The sequence below is a fragment of the Procambarus clarkii genome, chromosome 25, assembly GCF_040958095.1.
Source record: "Procambarus clarkii isolate CNS0578487 chromosome 25, FALCON_Pclarkii_2.0, whole genome shotgun sequence".
Lineage (NCBI taxonomy): Eukaryota > Metazoa > Arthropoda > Malacostraca > Decapoda > Cambaridae > Procambarus > Procambarus clarkii.
The window spans coordinates 18,501,690-18,528,686 of NC_091174.1; the positions used below are offsets into that span (position 1 = coordinate 18,501,690).

At 46.9% G+C, this 26,997-nt stretch overlaps 1 protein-coding gene across 1 annotated transcript; it reads left to right on the forward strand.

Annotated features, from left to right (window-relative positions):
- Positions 1-8,643: 8,643 nt before the first annotated feature.
- On the forward strand, positions 8,644-26,748 carry LOC123756523 (putative uncharacterized protein DDB_G0268364). Its single transcript, XM_069330948.1, has 4 exons — positions 8,644-8,733; positions 9,618-9,681; positions 20,949-21,905; positions 26,612-26,748. The coding sequence occupies exons 1-4, from the start codon at positions 8,644-8,646 to the stop codon at positions 26,746-26,748; spliced, it is 1,248 nt and encodes a 415-aa protein (XP_069187049.1).
- The last annotated feature ends 249 nt before the right edge of the window (positions 26,749-26,997 follow it).

Here is a 26,997-nt window from a genome sequence, read left to right on the forward strand (position 1 = left end):
AGATTATGAGGAATATTACCGAGCATAAATGATAATGATGAATAGGAAATAGTGAGACTTACCACTGGAATATGAGTTAGAAATAAGAATAGCGGTAGATTTTCATGTTTGGAAATCTGGAAGAGTTCAGAAGTAAAAATTCTGAAGTTGAGAAACGTGAAGACTGACGAGTGTGTGCGGACAGTGATGGATGATGATACTTGGTTATCTTGACGTTATCTTCAGGTAATCTTGAGATGATTTCGGGGCTTAGCGTCCCCGCGGACCGGTCCTCGACCAGGCCTCCTGGTTGCCGGACTGATCATCCAGGCTGTTGGACACGGCCGCTCGCAGCCTGACGCTTGAATCACGGCCTGCTTGATCAGGTATCCTTTGGAGGTGTTTATCCAGTTCTCTCTTGAACACTGTGAGGGGTCGGCCAGTTATGCCCCTTATGTGTAGTGGAAGCGTGTTGAACAGTCTCGGGCCTCTGATGTTGATAGTTCTCTCTCAGAGTACCTGTTGCACCTCTGCTCTTCAACGGGGGTATTCTGCACATCCTGCCATGTCTTCTGGTCTCATGTGATGTTATTTCTGTGTGCAGGTTTGGGACCAGCCTCTCTAATATTTTCCACGTGTAAATTATTATGTATCTCTCCCGCCTGCGCTCAAGGGAGTACAGTTTTAGGCTCTTTAGTCGGTCCCAATAGTTTAGATGTTTTACTGAGTGGATTCTAGCAGTAAAGGATCTCTGCACGCTCTCCAGGTCAGCAATTTCTCCAGCTTTGAAAGTGGCTGTCATTGTGCAGCAGTACTCCACTCTAGAGAGCACAAGCGTTTTGAAAAGTATCATCATCGGTATAGCATCTCTAGTGTGAAAAGTTCTTGTTATCCAACCTGTCATTTTTCTTGCAGTTGTGACGGCTACTTTATTGTGTTCTTTAAAGGTAAGGTCTTCCGACATAAGTACACCCAGATCCTTTGCATTGCCTTTTCGTTCTATGTTATGATTTGCCTGAGTTTTGTACGTGGTTTCCGTTTTTATATTTTCATTTTTTTCCATAGCGCATGAGCTGGAACTTATCTTCGTTAAACACCATATTATATTCTGTAGCCCATAGAAAGACCTGATCTACATCTGACTGGAGGTTCGCCGTGTCCTCTGTTGCCTACTCTCATGAAGATCCTAGTGTCATCTGCAAAGGGGAAGAAATTAGACATATGAGTTAGGTTGAATGAGACACACGAAGGGAAGATGGAGGAGAGTGAGACACGCGTCTTAGGTGAGGAAAGGTTTGTCGTGAGGCGTGAGGAAGGTGTTGTGTGTGAGGGGAGAGCTGAGGGGAGAGCCGCGTGAGGCTAGTGTATGAGGGGAGGTGAGGGGGGCGGCCCTCCCCGGACCACGGCCAGATGGCTACTTTGTTTTTTCCCCTTTACCCATGACACCGAATATCACCAGTTGTGTGAGTGACGCTTCCCTCCAGACGCCTTCCCCTCTCCATACAACCCATTCTTACCCCTCCCCTCTCCATACAACCCATTCTTACCCCTCTCCATACAACCCCCTCCTTACCCCTCCCCTCTCCATACAACCCATTCTTACCCCTCCCCTCTCCATACAACCCCCTCCTTACCCCTCCCCTCTCCATACAACCCCCTCCTTACCCCTCCCCTCTCCATACAACCCCCTCCTTACCCCTCCCCTCTCCATACAACCCATTCTTACCCCTCCCCTCTCCATACAACCCCCTCCTTACCCCTCCCCTCTCCATACAACCCATTCTTACCCCTCCCCTCTCCATACAACCCCCTCCTTACCCTTCCCCTCTCCCTACAACCCCCTCCTTACCCCTCCCCTCTCCCTACAACCCCTCCCCTCCCCATACAACCCCTCTCCTCTCCATACAACCCCTCCCCTCTCCATACAACCCCTCCCCTCTCCATACAACCCCTCCCCTCTCCATACAACCCCTCCCCTCTCCATACAACCCCTCCCCTCTCCATACAACCCCTCCCCTCTCCATACAACCCCTCCCCTCTCCATACAACCCCTCCCCTCTCCATACAACCCCTCCCCTCTCCATACAACCCCTCCCCTCTCCATACAACCCCTCCCCTCTCCATACAACCCCTCCCCTCCCCATACAACCCCTCCCCTCCCCATACAACCCCTCCCCTCCCCATACAACCCCTCCCCTCTTCATACAACCCGTCCCATCCCCTCTTCATACAACCCCTCCCCTCCCCTCTTCATACAACCCCTCCCCTCCCCTCTTCATACAACCCCTCCCCTCCCCTCTTCATACAACCCCTCCCCTCCCCTCTTCATACAACCCCTCCCCTCTTCATACAACCCCTCCCCTCCCCTCTTCATACAACCCCTCCCCTCCCCTCTTCATACAACCCCTCCCCTCCCCTCTTCATACAACCCCTCCCCTCTTCATACAACCCCTCCCCTCCCCTCTCCATACAACCCCTCCCCTCTCCATACAACCTCTCCCCATACAACCCCTCTCCATACAACCCCCTCCCCTCCCCATACAACTCCCTCCCCATACAACCCCCTCCTTTCCTCTCCTCCCCTTTCCCCACCCTCGCCCCATACCACTACTCGTAACATATTCCCAGCGCCCTCTTCCAAGAAGCCCCTTCCCCCCCCCCCCGCCTTTCATTATCTCCCCCTCCGAGGCCCGACCTACAATACAAGCCGTGTTCTGCTATCCTCCTCACACCAGACACCCCGACAATAGAAGTTAGGATAACAGAACGATAGTTTGAAATAAGTGATCAATCTCCCTTAAAGTTTGGCACAATATTTGCACCTTTCCACGATTCGGGCACTTTACTCGACTGTAATGAGTCGAGTAAAGTGTTTAATAGGAAAGTCAAAGGCTCACTTAAGTCTTCCTTTCAGTCTTTTAGGACCTTGGCAGACTTCGTTTGGTCCTGGGAATTTGTCTTTAATTTATACATCTGTTTAATAACTTCGTCCCTTGTAATGACTAAACTATTCAACTTGCCTTCTTCACCACCTACATAGATTTGTTCAGCTATAGGTCAAATATTTAATTATTCTGTAGTAAATCAGAGACAAAATTTCTTAGAATGCTACCCATTATTTTGTTCTTTATCAGTTACCTGACCTGCCAGGGTCAGGTAACTGATAAATGACTGGACCAATGGTGTATATTGGCCCCTGTCTTGAACCTGATCTTTGATATACTTCAAAAAGAACTGTCAGGACTTTGCCCTGCTCTACGTACTTCGTACTGTGACAGTGTTGTTTGAGACTGACTTCTGTTGACCAGACCACACACTAGAAGGTGAAGGGACGACGACGTTTCGGTCCGTCCTGGACCATTCTCAAGTCGATTGTGATGATGAGGTAGGGTCAGGCAATAAAGGCTTCTATTGACACTCGTCCCTCTCTCTGGCTTCGCTATGTTGATGACATTTTTGCTTTATGGCCTCATGACCTTAATCTTTTCCAGCCTTTCCTCGCCTCTCTTAACAATCTGGCTCCTTCTATCCATTTCAAAGTTGAGTGGGAATCTAATTCCCTCCTTCCCTTTCTTGATGTTCATGTTCACAGCTCTGTGTCTGGGTTCTCTTTCTCTGTCTACCGTAAACCCATGCATAGTGGCATGTACATTCACTTCTTTTCCTACCATCCTCCTTCTGTTAAGAAAAGTGTCCTCGTCTCTCTCTTCCTCCGCGCTCTACGCATCAGCGACCCTCAGTTTCTTGATTCTGAAATTGCCTTTATCTACAAATCATTCTCTCGCCTTGGTTATCCTTTGCATTTCATCAACTGTGCCTACTCTCAAGCTAAACGAAATTTCTTTCATCCTAAACCTGCTTCCAACACTAGTAGCACTGTACTATGCCTTCCCTTCATATCTGAACTCAAAACTTTTACCAATACCTTTCGTCCTCTTGACATTAAACTCGCCTTTCGACAAACTAACACACTTCGTAGCAATCTAGTTCACACTGCTCCTCCTGCTTCTAATGCTGCTGGTGTCTATTCTATTTCCTGTTCATCTTGTCCTCTCCAATACTTTGGCGAAACTGGCCGTACACTGAATGACAGACTTAAAGAACACAAGAGAAGTGTTAAGTCTGCAGACACTAACAATGCTCTCTTCTGCCATGTGAGGGATTCTAATCATCCCATTGATTGGTCTCCCTCCAAAATAATCTTTCCTGCCTCTACTCTACACAGACGCTGTCTTGTAGAATCGGCTCTTATACACAATGTACCCAACATGAACTTGAGTCCTGGCTTTGTTGCTGTGGACTCTTCCCTTTCACAGTATATACTCAAATGCTCTAATCTTTCTAACAAACGTGACTTAACATAAGCTTTCCCCCTTCCATTTATCTTTCTTTTTCTCTTTCCTTTTCTTTCTCTCTTCTCCCTTTTTCTGTTCATTGTCTTCTCCTACGCTCCCTTGCTATCCTCTTCTTATTCCTATTACTATCTCCTTCGGTGGTTATAATAGGAGCTGCCTCGTATGGGCCAATAGGCCTTCTGCAGTTATCATTACTACTATCCCCTACACCTGACTTTCCTCCTCAGCTCTCTCTTGCCTATTTATTACCTCCTCATCACAATCGACTTGAGAATGGTCCAGGACGGACCGAAACGTCGTCGTCCCTTCAACTTCTAGTGTGTGGTCTGGTCAACATACTTCAGCCACGTTATTGTGACTCATCGCCTGCAGACTGACTTCTCTCTCTTCTTAATCGTATAGTACAGTTGAGTGGGGCTGTACCTCTCTGTTTCCTGGAACGTGCAAAATGGCAACGCTATTTTGTTGTTGTAATGGATTAGATTATGAATAAATAGGCGCTTTGTAATGACGTCTAAGGGGTCAAAACACTATACGCAGGTTTATATAATTCACATTGCAATTGAAAGGAAAAGTGTAGTGTAAGAAAAGTGTAAAAGTATAATGTAGAGCAGCGAATAAAAATTAGTGTAGATTCGTGAAAAAAGGGAGATGGCTTTACTTTTGTGCCTAGGAGTTAATTGACCTTTTATGTAAATTTTATTTATTGGCATTTTGAGGCAGAGACGACGTGACGTCACACACACAAGAGGCTACCTCGATGGTCGCTGGCCGTTAGTCAACCACACAACCCCCTAAAACAACAACAACAACAATTGTTTTTAAAGTTAAAAGTGGTTAGCAAACATTTACAGTTGCAAATATAGTTGATATACTTTATACAAATAACGGTTTCAAGAACTAATTACACATCAACATCAGGAATAGACAGGAGAATCAAAAAGTATTTTCCTTCATTATCAATTAATATTAATGACAGCTGGGAGACAAATTGAAATAAATAGGGACTGTCATATTTATTTGATTCCTGAGAACAACTGTTATTAAATTAATTTGGTAAACAAATACATTACGTAATAGTATGCATAATTGCCCAAATAATTACATGAGACTAAAACAGAGAGATAGAGACAGAGGAGGAGTCGGATTCGCACAGTGCGTCCATATACCTCTAATTTGCAGGTCATCCCTGATGGCAACGATATTGCTATGCCAAGTAATCTTGGGCATAGCATTTTACCAAATCACCTCATTCTTTGGGGCACACGTGAGGAACACAAATGCGAACAAGCCTGAATGGTCCCCAGGACAATATGCAACTGAAAACTCACACCCCAGAAGTGACTCGAACCCATACTCCCAGAAGCAACGCAATATTGCATATATATATCAGTTGCATATTGTCCTGGGGACCATTCAGGCTTGTTCGCATTTGTGTTCCTCACGTGTGCCCCAAAGAATGAGGTGATTTGGTAAAATGCTATGCCCAAGATTACTATCCGAGTGCCGGCGGTGGGGTGGTTCAAATAGCCTCGGCTATCACCTCATTTTGTCCGGTCGTGATGGTCAAGTGGATTAAGGCGTCTTGTACATACCAGTTGCGTTGCTTCTGGGAGTATGGGTTCGAGTCACTTCTGGGGTGTGAGTTTTCAGTTGCATATTGTCCTGGGGACCATTCAGGCTTGTTCGCATATATATATATATATATATATATATATATATATATAATATATATATATATATATATATATATATAATATATATTGTGACGGTAAAGTGTTGGAGTGTTGATGTTCGGCAGTCCTCCAATGGCAGGTGGCAATGCCTTGTCACATTTACAGAAAAAAAAAGAGACTGCTTGCCTGTTTGTCTGTGGTAAGGTAATGGGAAGACACACAAAATATACACAATGAAATTTTAATTACTTTAGAAAACAAGATATGAACAAAGACAATCCCTTGGCTTACGTAAAATTCAAAACAAGTCAACAAACAAAACATGAATAATTAATGAATGTAAAATTTACTCTAAAACAAAATGAAGTGCAAGACAATAATAATAAGAATCAGGTGCTGAGAATACTGGCTAAAGCTGCCACCTCCCTTAGTACACGACAGCCAGGGCTTAGTCTACCAGAGAGAGATGTCAACTTCTAAGAGCACAGAGATATTCTGAGGAATACGGCGTGAGCTGGCCCAGACGTCGACTCAGGTAGGGGGGCGTGAGTGCAGGTGCAGTTGTGGCCGGCGATACACCAGCCAATCAGGAGCAGGCAGGCGGAGAATGGGTAGTTTACTCGTTGACGGCGGGCGGGGAGCCGGCGTGTCGGGTGGTGCAAGGTACGCTTTGCTTCCTGGGCAAAACGTTTGGCGATACTGGTGGATGTATCTTCAATATAGTATCTTGTACTTGAAAAATGATGTGAATGATATAGGGAAGAGCAGGCTCAATCTCTCTTGAAAGAGATTATCGTCATAAAATATATATATATATATATATATATATATATATATATATATATATATATATATACATATATATAATATATTGTCTCCCTTAATTATTTGGTCAACTGTACATAATATTAAGTAATGTATTTACCTAATTAAATACTAATTGTTCTCGGGATTCGAATACATATCACATGGTTCCTATTCATTTCACTTTGTTTTCCAGCTGTCAGTAATATTAAATGATAATGAATTATATATTGTGTGATTCTCTTGTCTATTCCTGATGTTGATGTGTAATTAGTTCTTGCCACCATTCGTGTAAAGTATCAACTAGCTTAGTTTAGTTTAGTTCATTTATTATGCACCCCATACTCATCCTGTGGGCAGTAGTGGAAAGGGTTATAGAGGCACATAATGGGCTCAGGAACTGAACCCCAACATTTATTCGGCTTAACAAGTTACAGTCCTGATGAGCTAGATACAAAATTCTGTGCACATCGTCACATAAGAAATGGGCTCGAGACCGACCACAAGTAGTCTCTTGTAGTATTTCAAATATATTAACAAATGTAAATGTTTACTAACAACTTTTAACACGAAATTTATGTTGTTGTTGACTGACGGTCAGCGATGATCGAGGAAGCGTTTTGTGTGTGACGTCACTTCGTCTCTGCCTCAACCGCCAAATACTAATACATAAAATTATCATACGTTGTCGTTTACGTGAAAGGTCAATAAACTCGTAAGCACACATGTAGGCCATCTCTCTTGATCACAAATCTAAATATATTCTTTGTTATGCATTGCTGTATTATATTTTCCTTTAGAGAGCAGAGAGAATTATGTTAACACGCTGGTGGTGTTTTGACCAATGAGACTCGTTGCAAAGCGTCAATTCATTCATAATATAACTCAATACAATGACAACAACAAATGCGGGAGTTTTGCCTCGGCGCTTCTCGTGGACGGTTGTTGGCGAGACCTTGTCGGGTCCAGTCCCCGTGTGGGCCTGTGTGATGGGGGATGCCATTACTCCTGGTGAAACGGACCTTGACGTTTGGCCCCGAGTTCTCCGGAATTGTGGACTACCGTGCTGTATATGTTGTCTTGTTTGACATTTTGTGAACGGCCCTAGACGTTGTCGGTGGGGTCTAGATCATCTCCAGTCACTGGGTGGTGGTTAAGTCGAGCTCTCTGGCTGCCGGGATTTTATCAGCCACTAAGACTGGCGTTCCTTCCAGTTGCCGGGTGATGTTGGATCTGTGACCGATTCAGATCGTAGTGGATTGGCAACGTATGTGAGTGTATTCCCTGAAGACTTATTGCGGCATTATTTCGGCAGGTTTGGGCGGGTGTTGAACGTCCGTACGAACGTAATTTCATCTGGAAGGCTGAAAGGCGTCCCGAATGGGACGTCCCATCCCGTCCTCTTCAGATTATGGGATTCTACATCCGGATCTTATATATGCTGGCCAGCCCCGTACTTGCTTCCGGTGCGGTTTACCTGGGCACCAGGCGGCGGGGTACCGTGCTGGCGGTATAGAATGTGTGAACCTCTTCCGGGAGGAGGATTTTCCCCACTGGAGGTCCTGGAGGACTCTGTTTGATGACGGTCTTGCCGTGGATGCTGTGCCTGATCGACGTGCAGCTGGTGGGTCTTCCGGATGTTGTGTGCCGTGCGGTGGTTGCTGAGCCAGGGTTGTCTGCAGACCTCCCGACTGGTAGTGTCGGTGTTGGGAACGTGGTGCGTGTGGTTCCTCCCCCACCTCCGGCTGCTGTGGATGTGGCGTTGGATTCTCGTGTGGTCCCGGGGATCGTAGCATCCGCTGTGGGCCGTGACAGTGCACTGCCTCGTGATGGGGGGGTTGTGTAAGGTGCCTGGTGTGCCTGTGGAGGTGCACGCTGTGAAGCCTGTTGTGGTGTTTGACCCGGTTCCTCCGGTTAAGGTAACTCATGTGGCCGTGAGTTGCGGATGAGGGGGAGTTTGAGGAGTTGATGTCTTCTTCTGATGATGATGCTGGTGCTGGACCTAGGGCTCCTGCGGTGCCTGTTGGTCAATGAGCCCCCCCCCCCACTCCAGCCTGTTGGGCTGGAGTGGGGGGGGGGCTCATTGCCTGCTGCTGTGCCCCCCTTCCCCACCGCACCCCTATGTGTGGGTTCCCCAGTGTGGAGGGTTGTTGCCCCTGCTGTGAGCGCTGGTGCGAGCAGGGAAATGGTTCTGGTACTGAAAAAGGATGCCGTGAAGCAGGACTCCGTTTCGGTGGGCCCTGTGCTGGTGGTCTTTGGGCAGCCTCTTCCAGTGCTGCCGAGGCCCGGCAGCAGCTTATCTCGCCGACTCCTTTGCCAAACCCTCAGCCGGAACCTACGCCCATACCTAGTTCCAACCCCTTGATGTATTATAGGCGTCAACCCCATGAGGTTGCTGCTTACTGGGCGGCTAGAGGCGGGAATCCGTATTCATCCGCATCCCATGTCAAGTCATTTATATATATTCTTGTTCACTGCCCATACTCTTAAACTATTTGTCAAATTTAACCAATTGTTTTACGTATGTATCTTCATGTTTATATTTCTTTGTCCTCTTAGTTAGGTCAGGTCTTGCAGAATAACTCTCAAAGAGGAGACTCGTTTCTCCAGCAGGCCGTGATCATAACAATGTGCACACCTGTAGTTGAGGTTTGTGCACACCCATATTTGTAGTATGTGCACACCCATACTTGAGGTATGTGCACACCCATACTTGAGGTATGTGCACACCCATAGTTGATATATATGCGCACCCATAGTAGAGATATATGTTGTACACTAAGTATGGTTATCATTATTCCAGGATGGAGTGCCACCGAGTTCTATGACCCAGGATAGTACGACGTCATATTCTCAGGCCAGACAAGGTATGTGGTCTGGTGTCCAGTGTCTGGTAATGCCAAGAGATGAGGGAAGCTTTATTCGTCTTGTGGATTGGATAGGTGATCGCCGGCATTTTATATGGTGATTTCACCATGATTGTAGTCAGTTCATCTTAGAAATTCAAAATGAACCGACTAGCTGCTAGCGGTCAGTAGATCTTGACCTCACAAAGGGTGGGAGGATTTTTTAATATTATTATTAATTATTATTATTATCTACCACAGACGTGGCCAGACATTTACAATGCTAACCAGCATATATACATTTTCTTCTGTCCTCCATGGACAGTGTGAGCGATCTGTTAAACATATAGTTCAGTGATTTATTGAGTAATCAACCACAGAAGGTGATTGTAGTGCTTTTTAAAATGCTAATCTAACATAAAAACATATATATTTTCAAAATACATACATAAAAACACATATTTACGTCTGCCCTACATAAACAGTATTCGAGGTGTCTTTTTACATTGTGTCATTAATGTGCTTTTACAAAGGTGAAATGCAATTCTGACCAGCTTCCACATATTCTGCATACACACACACAAAGATGCTTTTACAAGCTCAGGTTATATAGATACATCACACTGTATAACTTATGCATTACATAGTCAATCTTGAGGTTACCTTGAGATGATTTCGGGGCTTAGCAACTACGCGGCCCGGTCGTCGACCGGGCCGCGTAGTAGACCGCGGCCTCCTTTATCTTGGGTACAAGTCCAATATATCATCAAGTGTTCCAGTTCTCATATAGTATTTACAGAGTGCAGCATACCTCATCCCAGGAGGGCGAAAGTCAGTCAATATGGGACATTCTACCATATAATGTTCAAGGGAGTGCATGTTTTCTCTCTTACAAAGTTGACACATTGTGTACTCTACACTTTCACAAAGTTGACACATGGTGTATTCGACACTTTGTAACGGGTACGGGGTAAACAGCTCTCTTTAGTCCATTATCCTGCCCTTAGTTAACTATTCTAGAGTTCCCCCGAGTTCCTACTGCAACCTCTCTAGTTCAACACCTTGTCACCTAGGTGTTTGATTACCTTGCTACTTCAACAAGGCATTGTAACCTGATCAGTTACCTGTAACTCTAGAGAACTCTAATACTATACACTGCCACGAACGGAAAATAAAAATGAAAAGAAATGAGTGAGGGTATGGGGTGAGGGAGGTAGAGAGGGGTGAGGGAGGTGTGGGGAAGTAGAAAATGTAGAAAGTAGAAAGGGCTGCCACCATCCATCCTAAGTCAGTACATACAAGACAAGAAATTGAACTTGTCTATCATAAAATAATCAAAGGAGTTCACGTATCAACTCTAAACATGTACTCATTAAAATCATAAAATCGGTAAACGCAGACACAGTCTCCCGCCTCAACTCTCAAAGCTTTAGGGAACAAAGTTAAAGACAATTTAACCCATAAATTCATCAGTTATATTTAACATGATATACATCATAATTCAGGCAATTTAACTTAAGGTTCACTATGTCAAGATTAAAATACAATGCGAGTCATTACACAAGAATTTGAGAACAATACAGCTGTCTGCCCCTGACAATCACACAACACCTAAGTTCGGGAAAACACAAATAAGTCGCCTTAAATTCAACTCTCCAAGGGAATCAGACTAAGTTAAGATAGAGAGGCGGGGAACTCGTTAGACAGACAAGAGTCCCCCATCCAGCCTGACAGCCTGGGCTGGCTGTGGGCTCGCTCCAGCACGACCTTCGATCCTCTGTGTCTGTCTGATGTCTTCTGACCAATGCTGTCGAATATACAGTTTTCTGGGTATTTATGGGAATCTTAGAGCTAAACCCCGCCCACCAGTAAGGTAACCTCAGGCTCTACTTAAAACCCTAGGCAGCGTGTCTTAATGAAGGACACACCCTAGCCAGCCGTCTGCGATTATCGGCTTTGCAGAAGGCAAGGTCACCTGACCTGACCTGACCCTTGGTCAGCCTGTGGTCATTACTTCTCAAAGATGAGATCCCTTAATTACTCAGGCCAGCCCACCTGGTGTTCTCAAATATTCTGTCTGACTGACTGTTTGTGAATATCATTTTAACACATAATGTTACAACTTTAACAAAGTTGACACATGGGTGTATTCGACACTTTCACAAGGTTGACACATGGGTGTATTCGACACTTTCACAAGGTTGACACATGGGTGTATTCGACACTTTCACAAGGTTGACACATGGGTGTATTCGACACTTTCACAAGGTTGACACATGGGTGTATTCGACACTTTCACAAGGTTGACACATGGTGTATTCGACATTTGGGTTTTGAGAAAGCTGCCAGATACGCCTATATCACAGGCGTGTTCTGGCCACTATAACATCACACTGCAGAGTTGGAGTGTGGTGTGCATACTCCCGACGACGTCACATGAGTCTAAGAAAGAACCAATCCGGCGAGAGGCCAAGGTAGAAGCTACATTTTGATTGGTGTATCTATACAGAGGTTTTGTGCAGCGAACAAGAAAGGAGCCTGGGGCCATGTGTGGGCTTGCTAACTCGTTCTCTCCTTCGTGGCTGAAATTGCTAAACGTTTGGGCTCTCCTCTCTCTACATAAGGTCGCATGACATGTATGACCAAGTGCATACTTGATAATACTTGCATACATAGTGTTGAATGTATGCTGTTGAGGAATAGCGAGGGTAACCGTGGCTTGGTGGATAAACACATGATGACCACCTTTTTACAGAGCTCACATCATCGACGGTACTTTAAATTCCTGGAAACGGCAGCATCATTCTCCAGTAATTGCCTCTTGCTGTGGTGACAAGACCAGAAGCACTGGCGACGACATTATTGTAGTGTTAAGCCGCCTCACGTCACTAATGGCGGCGTGTGTGTGTGTGTGTACTTACCTACTTGTGGTTCCGGGGGATGAGCTCTGGCTCTTTGGTCCCGCCTCTCAACTGTCAATCAACTGGTGTACAGGTTCCTGAGCCTACTGGGCTCTATCATATCTACACTTGAAACTGTGTATGGAGTCAGCCTCCACCACATCACTGCCTAATGCATTCCAATTGTTTACTACTGACACTGAAAAAGTTCTTTCTAATGTGTCTATGGCTCATTTGGGCACTCAATTTCCACCTGTGTCCCCTAGTGCGTGTGCTCCTGGTGTTAAATAGTCTGTCTTTACCTTATCAATTCTTCTGAGAATCTTGTATGCGGTGATCATGTCCCTCCCCACTAACTCTTCGGTCTCCCTGTGACGTGAGGTCGTAAGGTCTTGGCGCTTTCCCTGATAATTCCCTTCCCTTGATACCTGGTCGTAGAATTCTATTAAACCTGTGAGGCTAGATTTACCCTCCCTGAACCCATGTTGGTGGTGTGTCACGAAGTCCCTTCTCTCCAGATGTGTTACTAGTTTTTTCTCACGGTCTTCTCCATCACCTTGCATGGTATACAAGTTAAGGACACTGGCCTGTAGTTCAGTGCCTCTTGTCTGTCACCCTTTTTTAATATTGGGACCACATTAGCCGTCTTCCATATTTCTGGTAAGTCTCCAATCTCTAGTGACCTTCGATACACCATGGGGAGTGGCAAGCAAAGTACTTCTGCACACTCTTTCAGTACCCATGGTGAGATTCCGTCCAGATCAACAGCCTTTCTCACCTCCAGATCCAAGAGATGCCTCTTAACCTTATCCCTGGTAATTTCGAATTCTTCCAAGGCCTCCTGGTTTACTGCCACATCTCCTAGCTCAAGGACTTCACCTCGTTCTATCGTGAAGATCTCCTGGAATCTCTTGTTGAGGTCTTCACATTCTTCTTTGTCATTCTCTGTGTACCTGTCCTCACCCGTTTTAAGTTTAATCACCTGTTCTTTCACTGTTGTTTTTCTCCTGATGTGACAGTGGAGTAGCTTTGGTTCGGTCTTGGCTTTGTGCGTGTGTGTACTCACCTAATTGTGCTTGCGGGGGTTGAGCTGTGGCTCTTTGGTCCCGCCTCTCAACCGTCAATCAACTGGTGTACAGATTCCTGAGCCTATTGGGCTCTGTGTGTGTGTGTACTCACCTAGTTGTACTCACCTAGTTGTGCTTTACTCACCTAGTTGGTTGAGCTTTGGCTCTTTTGGTCCTGCCTTTCAACCGTCAATCTACTGGTGTACAGATTCCTGAGCTCGAGCCCTATCATATCTACACTTGAAATTGTGTATGGAGTCGGCCACATGCACTGCCTAATACATTCCACCTGTTAACTACTCTGACACTGAAAGTTTTTTCTAACATCCCTGTGGTTCATGTGGGTACTCAGTTTCCACCTGTGTCCCCCTTGTTTGCGCACTACCCATATTAAATAGTTTATCGTTATCTACCCTGTCAATTCCTCTGAGAATTTTGTAGGTAGTGATCATGTCTCCGCTTACTCTTCTGTCTTCCAGTGTCGTGAGGTGCATTTCACGCAGACTGTCCTCGTAACTCATGCCTCTTAGTTCTGGGACTAGTCTAGTGGCATACCTCTGAACATTTTCCAGCTTCGTCTTGTGATTGACAAGGTACGGGCTCCATGCTGGGGCTGCATACTCCAGGATTGGTCTTACATATGATGTGTATAAGGTTCTGAATGATTCCTTACACAGGTTCCTAAAAGCTGTTCTGATGTTAGCCAGCCTCGCATATGCTGCAGACGTAATTCTTTTTATGTGGGCTTCAGGAGACAGGTTTGGTGTGATATCAACTCCTAGATCTTTCTCTGTTCGTTTCATGAAGGACTTCATCTCGTATTCTATATCCTGTGTGTGTGTGTGTGTGTGTGTGTGTGTGTGTGTGTGTGTGTGTGTGTGTGTGTGTGTGTGTGTGTGTAACTATAGTGGTGTTTAATATAAGTAATTACAATTGTATTATATAGCATTTGTATCTTACATGCGTGACAACCCACCTGATGGCCCAGTTAGATAAGATTACAAACGTCTGAGAGGTTGTGCCCAAGTATTGTAGGACGAGAGGGACTCGTAGCTCAAGGTTGGTGTGTCCAGCTTACCTGCTTCATACCTGGTTGATGGGGTTCTGGGAGTTCTACTCCACAAGCCCGCCCCGAGGCCAGACTTGACTTGTGAGAGTTTGGTCCACCAGGCTGTTGCTTGGAGCGGCCCGCAGGCCCACATACCCACCACAGCTCGGTTGGTCTGGCACTCCTTGAAGGAAACAATCTAGTTTCCTCTTGAAGATGTCCACGGTTGTTCCTGTAATATTTCTGATGCTCGCTGGTAGGACGCTGAACAACCGTGGACCTCTGATGTTTATACAGTGTTCTCTGATTGTGCCTATGGCACCTCTGCTCTTCACTGGTTCTATTCTGCATTTTCTTCCATGTCGTTCACTCCAGTATATTGGTATTTTACTGTGCAGATTTGGGACCTGTCCCTCCAGTATTTTCCATGTGTATATTATTTGGTATCTCTCTCGTCTCCTTTCTAGTGAGTACATTTGGAGAGCTTTGAGACGATCCCAATAATTTATGTGCTTTATCTCGTCTATGCGTGCCGTATATGTTCTCTGTATTCCCTCAATTTCAGCAATCTCTCCTGCTCTGAAGGGGGAAGCGAGTACTGAGCAGTACTCAAGACGGGACAACACAAGTGATTTGAAAAGTACAACCATTGTGATGGGATCTCTGGACTTGAAGGTTCTCGTAATCCATCCTATCATTTTTCTGGCTGACGCAATACTTGCTTGGTTATGCTCCCTAAACGTTAGGTCGTCGGACACCATTATTACCAAATCCTTGACATGCTGTTTTCCTACTATGGGCAGAGTTCTTCTACTCCCCAAGTCCGGCCCGAGGCCAGGCTCGACTTGTGAGAGTTTGGTCCACCAGGCTGTTGCTTAGAGCGGCCCACAGGCCCACATACCCACCACAGCCTGGCTGATCCGGAACTTCTCTTAGAAAACAGTCTAGTTTTCTCTTGAAGATGTCCACGTGAAGGCTCTAAAGAGTGCCACTAAATGTAGCTCTCGTGTGTCATTATTTTCCATACATTTAGACTATAATGTTGTGCATGCAAATTAATGTCCAAAGCATCCTATTAGTGCTAGTGTAAATCCCTTGAATTATGGCAGTAGTTGTATTGAACATGCCGCCCTGATCGATAGCTTTGTATATGATGCCTCGTGAAATCCAGGGTGAAATCCAGAGTGAAATCCATTCACAAAGAAGTCATATTAATGTGATGAATCAATGAGGAAATCTGTAGGAACTACGAGGTGTAGTGGTCTAAGGCGGGTGCATGGGAGTACCCAGAGCACAAGTTCGAATCCTCCTCATTTCTCCTAAAGATTGTCTCAATTCCAAACCATGTATGTCGGATTAAGGGTGATAAATTTCTTGAATCTACAAATGGTTGTATCGGTGATCCCTTCCCCCCATAAAATCTGTCACCCCCATACAGAGAGAACTATACTCATACTAGCTGTATATCATATTAATTTGGTAGAACCGATCCAGACTAATTCCCTGTCAAATAGTTTGAGTTCAATGCGATCAGTACTTCTGCAGAACTGACGTGCATTCTGGGCTTGTTGCTCTAGGCTACGTTACACAGTTGATGATCTCTGTGGGTAGTCGGCCATATTGCATTGGCGATATTACAGAGGAAAAGAAATTTCAGTCATCTGGCGCCCAACGTGGGTCAAATTTGGAGCACAAGAGGTTGAACTAACAACATTGTACAAATTTTACATTGTACAATTGTACATTCTACAATTTTTAATTAAATCGGTACAGCAGATTTTGAAGGAAAACGGTTAACAAATCGTTAGGTACACGCACACGTGAAATGTGGCTGAGGTGATGAGAAAGGCACACAGGAATCTGTCTAATGGGCAAAGTGCCAGAGAATTTAGGCGGACACAGCAAGGTGGTGTGTGCCAGCCATATCCGGCCAATAACAAACATGGTTCAGCAGGCAAACCCCGCTAGTGTACAGAGAAATAGGAACAAGGAAGAGGCCTCGTTCTGTTTACAAACAACAATGACCGAAAGTGTAGCAACTATATTAATGCTAAGGTTAATTTATTTAGCCTGGACTTCTCAAACTAGAACTACAGCTTGGAATAGGGCAGACATAGTGCCGATCCCAAAACACAACGATCCAGTTAATTAAAGGCCCATTTCTCTCCTAAGCTGAGTAGCCAAGATGGCTGATAGAATGGCACTCAGCTGACTTGAGTGGAAAATGCCTAAACTGCACCAGGACGTGTGTGACTATAGAAAGGGGTTGGCACAGTGGAATGTACACTCTGTTAGCACACCTTACAGACAGACAGACTAGGAATACTGATATTCCTGGACCTTGAGAATTCCATTGAACTGACTAGCACCGCAGCTATTCTCTGCTGCCTCATCGACAAAGAGGTCAAAGGCAACCTGCTCTCCTGGACAAAAACTGTCTCACACACAGAGAAGTAAGAGTAAAACTTCATGACACAGTCTCTGAGTACAAAAGACATGAAAATGGTACACCGCAAGGAGGCATTCACAGCCCCCTTCTCTCCAACTGTTTAATAGAAAGAATAATGAGACTGAAACTCCTACAACACTGCAGGCTGATGAACTATGCGGAGGTTATCTTGAGGTTATCTTGAGAATGATTTCGGGGCTTTTTAGTGTCCCCGCGGCCCGGTCCTCGACCAGGCCTCCACCCCCAGGAAGCAGCCCGTGACAGCTGACTAACACCTAGGTACCTATTTTACTGCTAGGTAACAGGGGCATAGGATGAAAGAAACTATGCTCATTGTTTCTCGCCGGCGCCTGGGATCGAACCCAGGACCACACCCAAATGCTTAGACTGCATCAGTGAAGAGGCGAAGCTGATTGGTATCAGGCTCAACCCCACCGAGACAAAAGCCATGCTCATGAAAATAGTGAAGCCCAACAATCAACTCAAAGTACAGGGTCACCCAAGAGAATGGTGAACATTTATCAGTACGAAAAATTCTGGACTCACAAATTTTAATGCTGAGGTCACTTGAGAAAAAGAACTGCGGCCAGAACGGCAATCCTCAGGTCGCTAACTTCCCTCCCTGGAGGAGCCAATCTGCAAGTCCTTCCCACATATTATGTACAGGCAGTCAGATCAGTGATCGACTATGCAGCACCTAAGTGCACAAGCCTATCGCAACAACAGTTGAAAAAGCTTGTAGTAGTCCAAAACAATGCTATGAGAGCTGCCCTGGGAGCTTTTATGTGGAGCAGACTTAAAACTCTAAGACTGGAAACGAGTTTGCCCTCTCTTCAAGAAAGAATATCTCAAAGAACGGTTATGATTAAAAGCAAGATAATTGTTTCCCATTAAGTCCACTACAGGCTCACCATAGCTCAGGCTACTTGGAAATTTTTGTTCCGAGTAGCTGAATCTAAAACATGTTTTCCCTGATCCAGTCCCAATACGACAGGCCTTGGTGGTTGGACTTGACCAAAACATTGGAAATTTATGGGCTGCCAGAGTGGAGGAAGTCCTAATCAACTCAAACTGAGCTGTTTGTCATACAACAGGCATTCGCATATGGGATTGCACAAAACACTCAAAATTCAATCATACACACAGACTAAAAAGCTGCACTTCAAATCTTAGAAAAAAAATCAGTGGAAAGACAACGGAGAAATAATTACCATCATATTATATCTAGGAGCCGTAGCTAGAGGCAAAGGACTCAACATAACACTAAACTGGATCCCATTCCATATTGGAATCCCATTAAAGGAGAGCCGACGAAACTGCTAAATTGGCAACTCGTCATCCAGTGATCCACAAAACAATCCAACCCAGCCCAGAGTTCACCATAAAAAAAACTCGCCTCAACAAAGCCCATCTACACCAGAGAGTAGCAGAAGGTTCGCCCTCTGCAATATGGTATCTTCAGGCCTAGTTAAAAAGGTTAAATATCCCGAAAGGAATCTACAGGGAAAATAGCAGTTCGGTTATATAGACTGTCTAGGTTACAGCTGCAACTGGGAGATTGGTGAACCCCGACAGAGGAAATGCACCTTCTACCTAACAATCACAGAAAAGCCACTACTTCACTATCTCCTGGAATGTGAAGCAACCAACGACCTTAGAAGAGCTTTAAGAGTCTCTGAATCTTGCAGTAACTGCCCTGAAGCCATCAACACTGACATTCTTCTGGTCAAAAAAGGTGTCCAGCAGCTGGACACCCTCATAAATACTGTCAAGCAGTATCCTCCCCCGCGATAGCAGCCACATGTAAGGACTGACGATTTAACTGCGAGCTCAGTACACAGTATATCCCTACACGACCAGAGATCACATTCACTCCAAAAAATCTACCACTTATGGGCTATTCATGCCCGTGCCACCTCTTGGATGGCTTGATCTCTGATGGCAATCCGATTGATTGATAGTCTAAACTGACGGATTGCCATCAGTCTAAATGCAGGGATCGCCATCAGTATAGTGGTTGAGGATAGACGCTAGAGAGATGCCGCACATATTCAACACCAGCAACAATGTAAATACATAGCCAGCGAAATGGAACATTCTCTGTAACTACCTGACTTTACAATTATAAGATGTGAAGGATAGATGTAATAATTGGTGTAATAATCACCGTTGAGGTCCGATAAAGATCATTAGTACGCTCTGTAATCCTTTTTTGCGCTACAGCTCACAGGATGAGTATGGGGTGCACAATAAACTAGCTGCCTCTGACGGCAACTATCAAATCAAATCGTGGAGTGTAGTTCCTGCCCTCACAAGAGGCTTCAGCCTCGCTACAGAGCAAGTTCAAGTATGTTTATTGAGACAGAGCAGGCAGCCAGCTTCCTAGTGGAGAGCGTGGAAGCTTTATTGAGACAGAGCAGGCAGCCAGCTTCCTGGAGGAGAGCGTGGAAGCTTTATTGAGACAGAGCAGGCAGCCAGCTTCCTGGAGGAGAGCGTGGAAGCTTTATGAGACAGAGCAGGCAGCCAGCTTCCTGGAGGAGAGCGTGGAAGCATTATTGAGACAGCAGGCAGCCAGCTTCCTGGAGGAGAGCGTGGAAGCTTTAATTTGAGTGTTGCATTATATTATGTATAATAATTATTTGTATAATATATTGCAGAATTAATATGTGCTAGGCCTACGTTGATGGGGCAAACATATGTAGATATTTTCATTAATAAATTGAGTTAGTGTGAACTCTTATCTCTAATATTGATGAGTAAAACTTTTAGATTAAGAAATTTCAAGGCGATTTTGATGAGCAATATTAGTTGTAAGTTTCATTTACATCATTATAGAGAATTATAATATTATAAATAACGTGTGGGTTATTCTTCAACAAAAGCCGCCATTGTTGATGCAAATTATCAACACATCACTGAGCATGGCGATGTTGCCAATTTTCAACTGTAAATTTTAAATTATGTTAAGCTGACATGTAGAGAACAATTACATGTTATAATATCCCAGTCAAGGTTATTGATTATAAGATATTGGAGTGTGTTCGGGACGAGTTAGTGTTGACTAGTAGCACAAAGGCAGTGTGTTCGGGACGAGTTAGTGGCAACTAGTAGCACAAAGGCAGCCAACTTGCTGTCCGCCTCCTGGACCTAGAGTTAGTGGTGTGCACACCTCCATCAAGGTAGGACGTGTGCAGCTTGTCGCTACAACTGGTGTACCAACAAGGTTTTCATAATTGCCGAGTAGTTAGATCTGAAGTACTCCCTAATTAGCAGATACAGTTTGTAGGAGTTATTATTAATTTATTTCTTTTGTAATTAGTGAATATAAGCCTATTATATTGTTTTACCTAGGTTAACAGTTTCTTTTCTGATGATTAACTTTGTCATCCAGTCGTTCTTGTATAATGACATTGGGATCTTTCTGTCGTGTTTACAAGTAATCTGTAATCTCCCACTGACCTATCTTGAGGTTATTTTGAGATGATTTCAGGGCTTTAGTGTCTCCGCGGCCCGGTCCTCGACCAGGCCTCCACCCCCAGGAAGCAGCCCGTGACAGCTGACTAACACCCAGGTACCTATTTTACTGCTAGGTAACAGGGTCATAGGATGAAAGAAACTGCCCATTGTTTCTCGCCGGCGCCCGGGATCGAACCCGGGACCACAGGATCACAAGTCCAGTGTGCTGTCCGCTCGGCCGACCTGTCTATAAATGTTGTATAGGAAAGAAGTTTGTTACTTTTTGCCAAAAGTATTATTTAACTATCCTGTGATCACGAGGGAGACGCTGTTAAGCGACTATTTCCTAAGATAATATTTATCAACAGGCTGGATTGGAGCGCGGGGCCTGTTGGCAGGTAATTGGCACTATTACTGCATCATTACTCAGCATCAACAACGGGAGGACCCTGTGTTGCAGCATCAACAACGGGAGAACCCTGTGTTGCAGCATCAACAACGGGAGAACCCTGTGTTGCAGCATCAACAACGGGTGGACCCTGTGTTGCAGCATCAACAACGGGTGGACCCTGTGTTGCAGCATCAACAACGGGAGGACCCTGTGTTGCAGCATCAACAACGGGAGGACCCTGTGTTGCAGCATCAACAACGGGAGAACCCTGTGTTGCAGTATCAGCAACGGGAGGACCCTGTGTTGCAGCATCAACAACGGGAGGACCCTGTGTTGCAGCATCAACAACGGGTGAACCCTGTGTTGCAGCATCAACAACGGGAGGACCGTGTGTTGCAGCATCAACAACGGGAGGACCGTGTGTTGCAGCATCAACAACGGGAGAACCCTGTGTTGCAGCATCAACAACGGGAGGACCGTGTGTTGCAGCATCAACAACGGGAGGACCGTGTGTTGCAGCATCAACAACGGGTGAACCCTGTGTTGCAGCATCAACAACGGGAGAACCCTGTGTTGCAGCATCAACAACGGGAGGACCGTGTGTTGCAGCATCAACAACGGGAGGACCGTGTGTTGCAGCATCAACAACGGGTGAACCCTGTGTTGCAGCATCAACAACGGGTGAACCCTGTGTTGCAGCATCAACAACGGGAGAACCCTGTGTTGCAGCATCAACAACGGGTGAACCCTGTGTTGCAGCATCAACAACGAGAGAACCCTGTGTTGCAGCATCAACAACGGGAGAACCCTGTGTTGCAGCATCAACAACGGGAGGACCCTGTGTTGCAGCATCAACAACGGGAGGACCGTGTGTTGCAGCATCAACAACAACAGGAGGACCGTGTGTTGCAGCATCAACAACAACAGGAGGACCGTGTGTTGCAGCATCAACAACAACAGGAGGACCGTGTGTTGCAGCATCAACAACAACAGGAGGACCGTGTGTTGCAGCATCAACAACAACAGGAGGACCGTGTGTTGCAGCATCAACAACAGCAACAGGAGGACCGTGTGTTGCAGCATCAACAGCAGCAACAGGAGGACCGTGTGTTGCAGCATCAACAACAACAGGAGGACCGTGTGTTGCAGCATCAACAACAACAGGAGGACCGTGTGTTGCAGCATCAACAGCAGCAACAGGAGGACCGTGTGTTGCAGCATCAACAGCAGCAACAGGAGGACCGTGTGTTGCAGCATCAACAGCAGCAACAGGAGGACCGTGTGTTGCAGCATCAACAGCAGCAACAGGAGGACCGTGTGTTGCAGCATCAACAGCAGCAACAGGAGGACCGTGTGTTGCAGCATCAACAGCAGCAACAGGAGGACCGTGTGTTGCAGCATCAACAACAACAGGAGGACCGTGTGTTGCAGCATCAACAACAACAGGAGGACCGTGTGTTGCAGCATCAACAACAACAACAGGAGGACCGTGTGTTGCAGCATCAACAACAGCAACAGGAGGACCGTGTGTTGCAGCATCAACAGCAGCAACAGGAGGACCGTGTGTTGCAGCATCAACAGCAGCAACAGGAGGACCGTGTGTTGCAGCATCAACAGCAGCAACAGGAGGACCGTGTGTTGCAGCATCAACAGCAGCAACAGGAGGACCGTGTGTTGCAGCATCAACAGCAGCAACAGGAGGACCGTGTGTTGCAGCATCAACAGCAGCAACAGGAGGACCGTGTGTTGCAGCATCAACAGCAGCAACAGGAGGACCGTGTGTTGCAGCATCAACAGCAGCAACAGGAGGACCGTGTGTTGCAGCATCAACAGCAGCAACAGGAGGACCGTGTGTTGCAGCATCAACAGCAGCAACAGGAGGACCGTGTGTTGCAGCATCAACAGCAGCAACAGGAGGACCGTGTGTTGCAGCATCAACAACAACAGGAGGACCGTGTGTTGCAGCATCAATAACAACAGGAGGACCGTGTGTTGCAGCATCAATAACAGGAGGACCGTGTGTTGCAGCATCAACAACAGGAGGACCGTGTGTTGCAGCATCAACAACAGGAGGACCGTGTGTTGCAGCATCAACAACAACAACAGGAGAAGGACCAAGCCCATACATTACATGACTTAATCTAACAAAAATGTGTATTAGTTCATAAACAAATAGTGCTACAAGCGGGTACCCTACAGCATGTGTCCGGTGGTGCCAACACTGGCTGGTGATGTCAGTCGTGGTGACACAAGCGTCGCCAACACTGGCTGGTGATGTCAGTCGTGGTGACACAAGCGTCGCCAACACTGGCTGGTGATGTCAGTCGTGGTGACCCGAGCGTCGCCAACACTGGTTGATGTCAGTCGTGGTGACACGAGCGTCGCCAACACTGGTTGATGTCAGTCGTGGTGACCCGAGCGTCGCCAACACTGGTTGATGTCAGTCGTGGTGACACAAGCGTCGCCAACACTGGCTGATGTCAGTCGTGGTGACCCGAGCGTCACCAACACTGGCTGGTGATGTCAGTCGTGGTGACCCGAGCGTCGCCAACACTGGCTGGTGATGTCAGTCGTGGTGACCCGAGCGTCGCCAACACTGGCTGGTGATGTCAGTCGTGGTGACCCGAGCGTCGCCAACACTGGCTGGTGATGTCAGTCGTGGTGACACGAGCGTCACCAACACTGGCTGATGTCAGTCGTGGTGACACGAGCGTCGCCAACACTGGCTGGTGATGTCAGTCGTGGTGACCCGAGCGTCGCCAACACTGGCTGGTGATGTCAGTCGTGGTGACCCGAGCGTCGCCAACACTGGCTGGTGATGTCAGTCGTGGTGACCCGAGCGTCACCAACACTGGCTGGCGATGTCAGCCGTGGTGACCCGAGCGTCACCAACACTGGCTGGTGATGTCAGCCGTGGTGACCCGAGCGTCGCCAACACTGGTTGATGTCAGTCGTGGTGACCCGAGCGTCGCCAACACGCCGTGATGTGTATGCTGGTGACTTGGATAAGTGAGCCGGGTCCCCGGGAGACTGTTAACTGTGTCGGGTCCCCGGGAGCCTGTTAACTGTGCCGGGTCCCCGGGAGCCTGTTAACTGTGTCGGGTCCCCGGGAGCCTGTTAACTGTGTCGGGTCCCCGGGAGCCTGTTAACTGTGCCGGGTCCCCGGGAGCCTGTTAACTGTGCCGGGTCCCCGGGAGCCTGTTAACTGTGTCGGGTCCCCGGGAGCCTGTTAACTGTGCCGGGTCCCCGGGAGCCTGTTAACTGTGCCGGGTCCCCGGGAGCCTGTTAACTGTGTCGGGTCCCCGGGAGCCTGTTAACTGTGCCGGGTCCCCGGGAGCCTGTTAACTGTGTCGGGTCCCCGGGAGCCTGTTAACTGTGTCGGGTCCCCGGGAGCCTGTTAACTGTGTCGGGTCCCCGGGAGCCTGTTAACTGTGTCGGGTCCCCGGGAGCCTGTTAACTGTGTCGGGTCCCCGGGAGCCTGTTAACTGTGTCGGGTCCCCGGGAGCCTGTTAACTGTGTCGGGTCCCCGGGAGCCTGTTAACTGTGTCGGGTCCCCGGGAGCCTGTTAACTGTGTCGGGTCCCCGGGAGCCTGTTAACTGTGTCGGGTCCCCGGGAGCCTGTTAACTGTGTCGGGTCCCCGGGAGCCTGTTAACTGTGTCGGGTCCCCGGGAGCCTGTTAACTGTGTCGGGTCCCCGGGAGCCTGTTAACTGTGTCGGGTCCCCGGGAGCCTGTTAACTGTGTCGGGTCCCCGGGAGCCTGTTAACTGTGTCGGGTCCCCGGGAGCCTGTTAACTGTGTCGGGTCCCCGGGAGCCTGTTAACTGTGTCGGGTCCCCGGGAGCCTGTTAACCGTGTCGGGTCCCCGGGAGCCTGTTAACCGTGTCGGGTCCCCGGGAGCCTGTTAACTGTGTCGGGTCCCCGGGAGCCTGTTAACTGTGTCGGGTCCCCGGGAGCCTGTTAACTGTGTCGGGTCCCCGGGAGCCTGTTAACTGTGTCGGGTCCCCGGGAGCCTGTTAACTGTGTCGGGTCCCCGGGAGCCTGTTAACTGTGTCGGGTCCCCGGGAGCCTGTTAACTGTGCCGGGTCCCCGGGAGCCTGTTAACTGTGCCGGGTCCCCGGGAGCCTGTTAACTGTGCCGGGTCCCCGGGAGCCTGTTAACTGTGTCGGGTCCCCGGGAGCCTGTTAACTGTGTCGGGTCCCCGGGAGCCTGTTAACTGTGTCGCTCAACAGGTGGCGGCAGGTTGAGATAAGCAGGAAATTCATAGTCTGAGCTTTGTGAGTGGAAGTGCTCAGGTGGGCCGTCCCGGGCCGGTAATGGCCGCCCTCACAAGATATACCACCACCACCACCGCCTTCTGCTTTTTTCTTTTACACTCTATTTTTTCCTTAAGACATTCTTGGCTTGTTCTTCTGCTAGCCCAAGCACTTGGAGTGGACGGTAGAGCGACGGTCTCGCTTCATGCAGGTCGGCGTTCAATCCCCGACCGTTCAAGTGGTTGGGCACCATTCCTTTTTCCCCCCGTCCCATCCCAAATCCTTATCCTTATCCCTTCCCAGTGCTATATAGTCGTAACCCTGGAAACACAAACCGAAACTGTTTCTATTTTCCGCTTGTTACAACTTGTAATAAAGTTGTTACATCTTGGCTTAACGTGTTTATGACGTATTAGAACGTTGTTACAACTTGATATATTGGTTGTTATAACTGGTTAGGAAGTGTTAAAACTTGTTCGAACGTTGTACCAACGTCGTAGTTTCGGTGTGTGTTTGGCGGGAATAACTTGGCGTTTTTCCCCTTAGTTCCTTCCTTCCTTTCTTGTTCTTCTGCTAAGAAGAGCTATAAAATATCTTGATTTTCATCTTAAAACTTCAAGATGTTTGGTTGTGTTGGTTGGTGTGGTCTGGCTCAGGAGTCCTCAGGAACTGACTGTAGTGCACAAGGCAGTCATATACTCGCATCTGTAATGCCCAGTTGTACAGTCAAACATATTTTATTACTATATAATCACACACAACTATTTTAAAACGAATACAATTATTATATGTTTAAATGTTTAATGGGTTATAAGTTGGGATACCCGGAGATGCCCGGGTCGACACGGACACGCCAAAACTGTCTCTGCCTTTCTTCCTTCCTGTGTGTCTTAACTCTCTCACACACACACCAGTTATAACAAGTTGAAATTATAACAAGCTGAAAAAACCCTGCTCATAATGAGAGCATCCACCATGATGTGAGACTGTCAGTCAACAGGTGCACGACCTGTCAGGCAGTGTGAGAGTGACAGGTGACGGGAGGCGTGCCAGTGTTCCGTCGGGTGTGTGTGTGTGTGTGTGTGTGTGTGTGTGGGTGTGTGTGTGTGTGTGTGTGTGTGTGTGTGTGTGTGTGTGTGTGTGTGTGGGTGTGTGTGTGTGTGTGTGGGTGTGTGTGTGTGTGTGTGTGTGTTTTGGGGGGGGGGGGGGGGGGGGTGGACGGTCCGTGATGCTCTTGACTTCTTGTAAAATTTACGACTTTTTCCTGCTGGCAAATCATGGCGAGTAGAAAATTAATATTAATATTCCCTAAGATCAGTACAAAATGTTTTACAAAAACAGTATTTTTTTATATGTTTAAGTTCTTGTTTTCAATGTGTTTATCCAGACGGAAACCGGTGGCTAGTGTCAAAATCGTCAAGGGGTCGGTATGCGACCGTGGAACGCTGTTCTCGTTTGTATTGTGTCGACGCCGATCCGACCATGTTGGGCATGTACCTGACAACAATCACTGTGCCAAGTTGAGTAAAACTAGCCCTAAGCATCTGGCTTCCAACCTCGAACAGACCGACTCACTAATTTATAGATATAGATTAGTGCCAGCAAGCTTTTACGATGTTAAATGCAGAATAGATTGCTTGTAGCGCTTGTTAACTGGACAACTTGTATAGCATGCTAACAGGACAACTTGTACAGCATGTTAACTGGACAACTTGTACAGCATGTTAACGGGACAACTTGTACAGCATGTTAACGGGACAACTTGTACAGCAT

What these genes read in the sequence shown, in the direction of transcription:
- LOC123756523 (XM_069330948.1), top strand. Translation starts at nt 8,644, where the DNA reads ATGGGGGGGTTGTGTAAGGTGCCTGGTGTGCCTGTGGAGGTGCACGCT. An exon ending in ACCCGGTTCCTCCGGTTAAG is followed by an intron (nt 8,734 to 9,617) that starts GTAACTCATGTG and finishes TCATTATTCCAG; the next exon opens with GATGGAGTGCCACCGAGTTC. An exon ending in TCAACAACAACAGGAGGACC is followed by an intron (nt 21,906 to 26,611) that starts GTGTGTTGCAGC and finishes GTGTTTATCCAG; the next exon opens with ACGGAAACCGGTGGCTAGTG.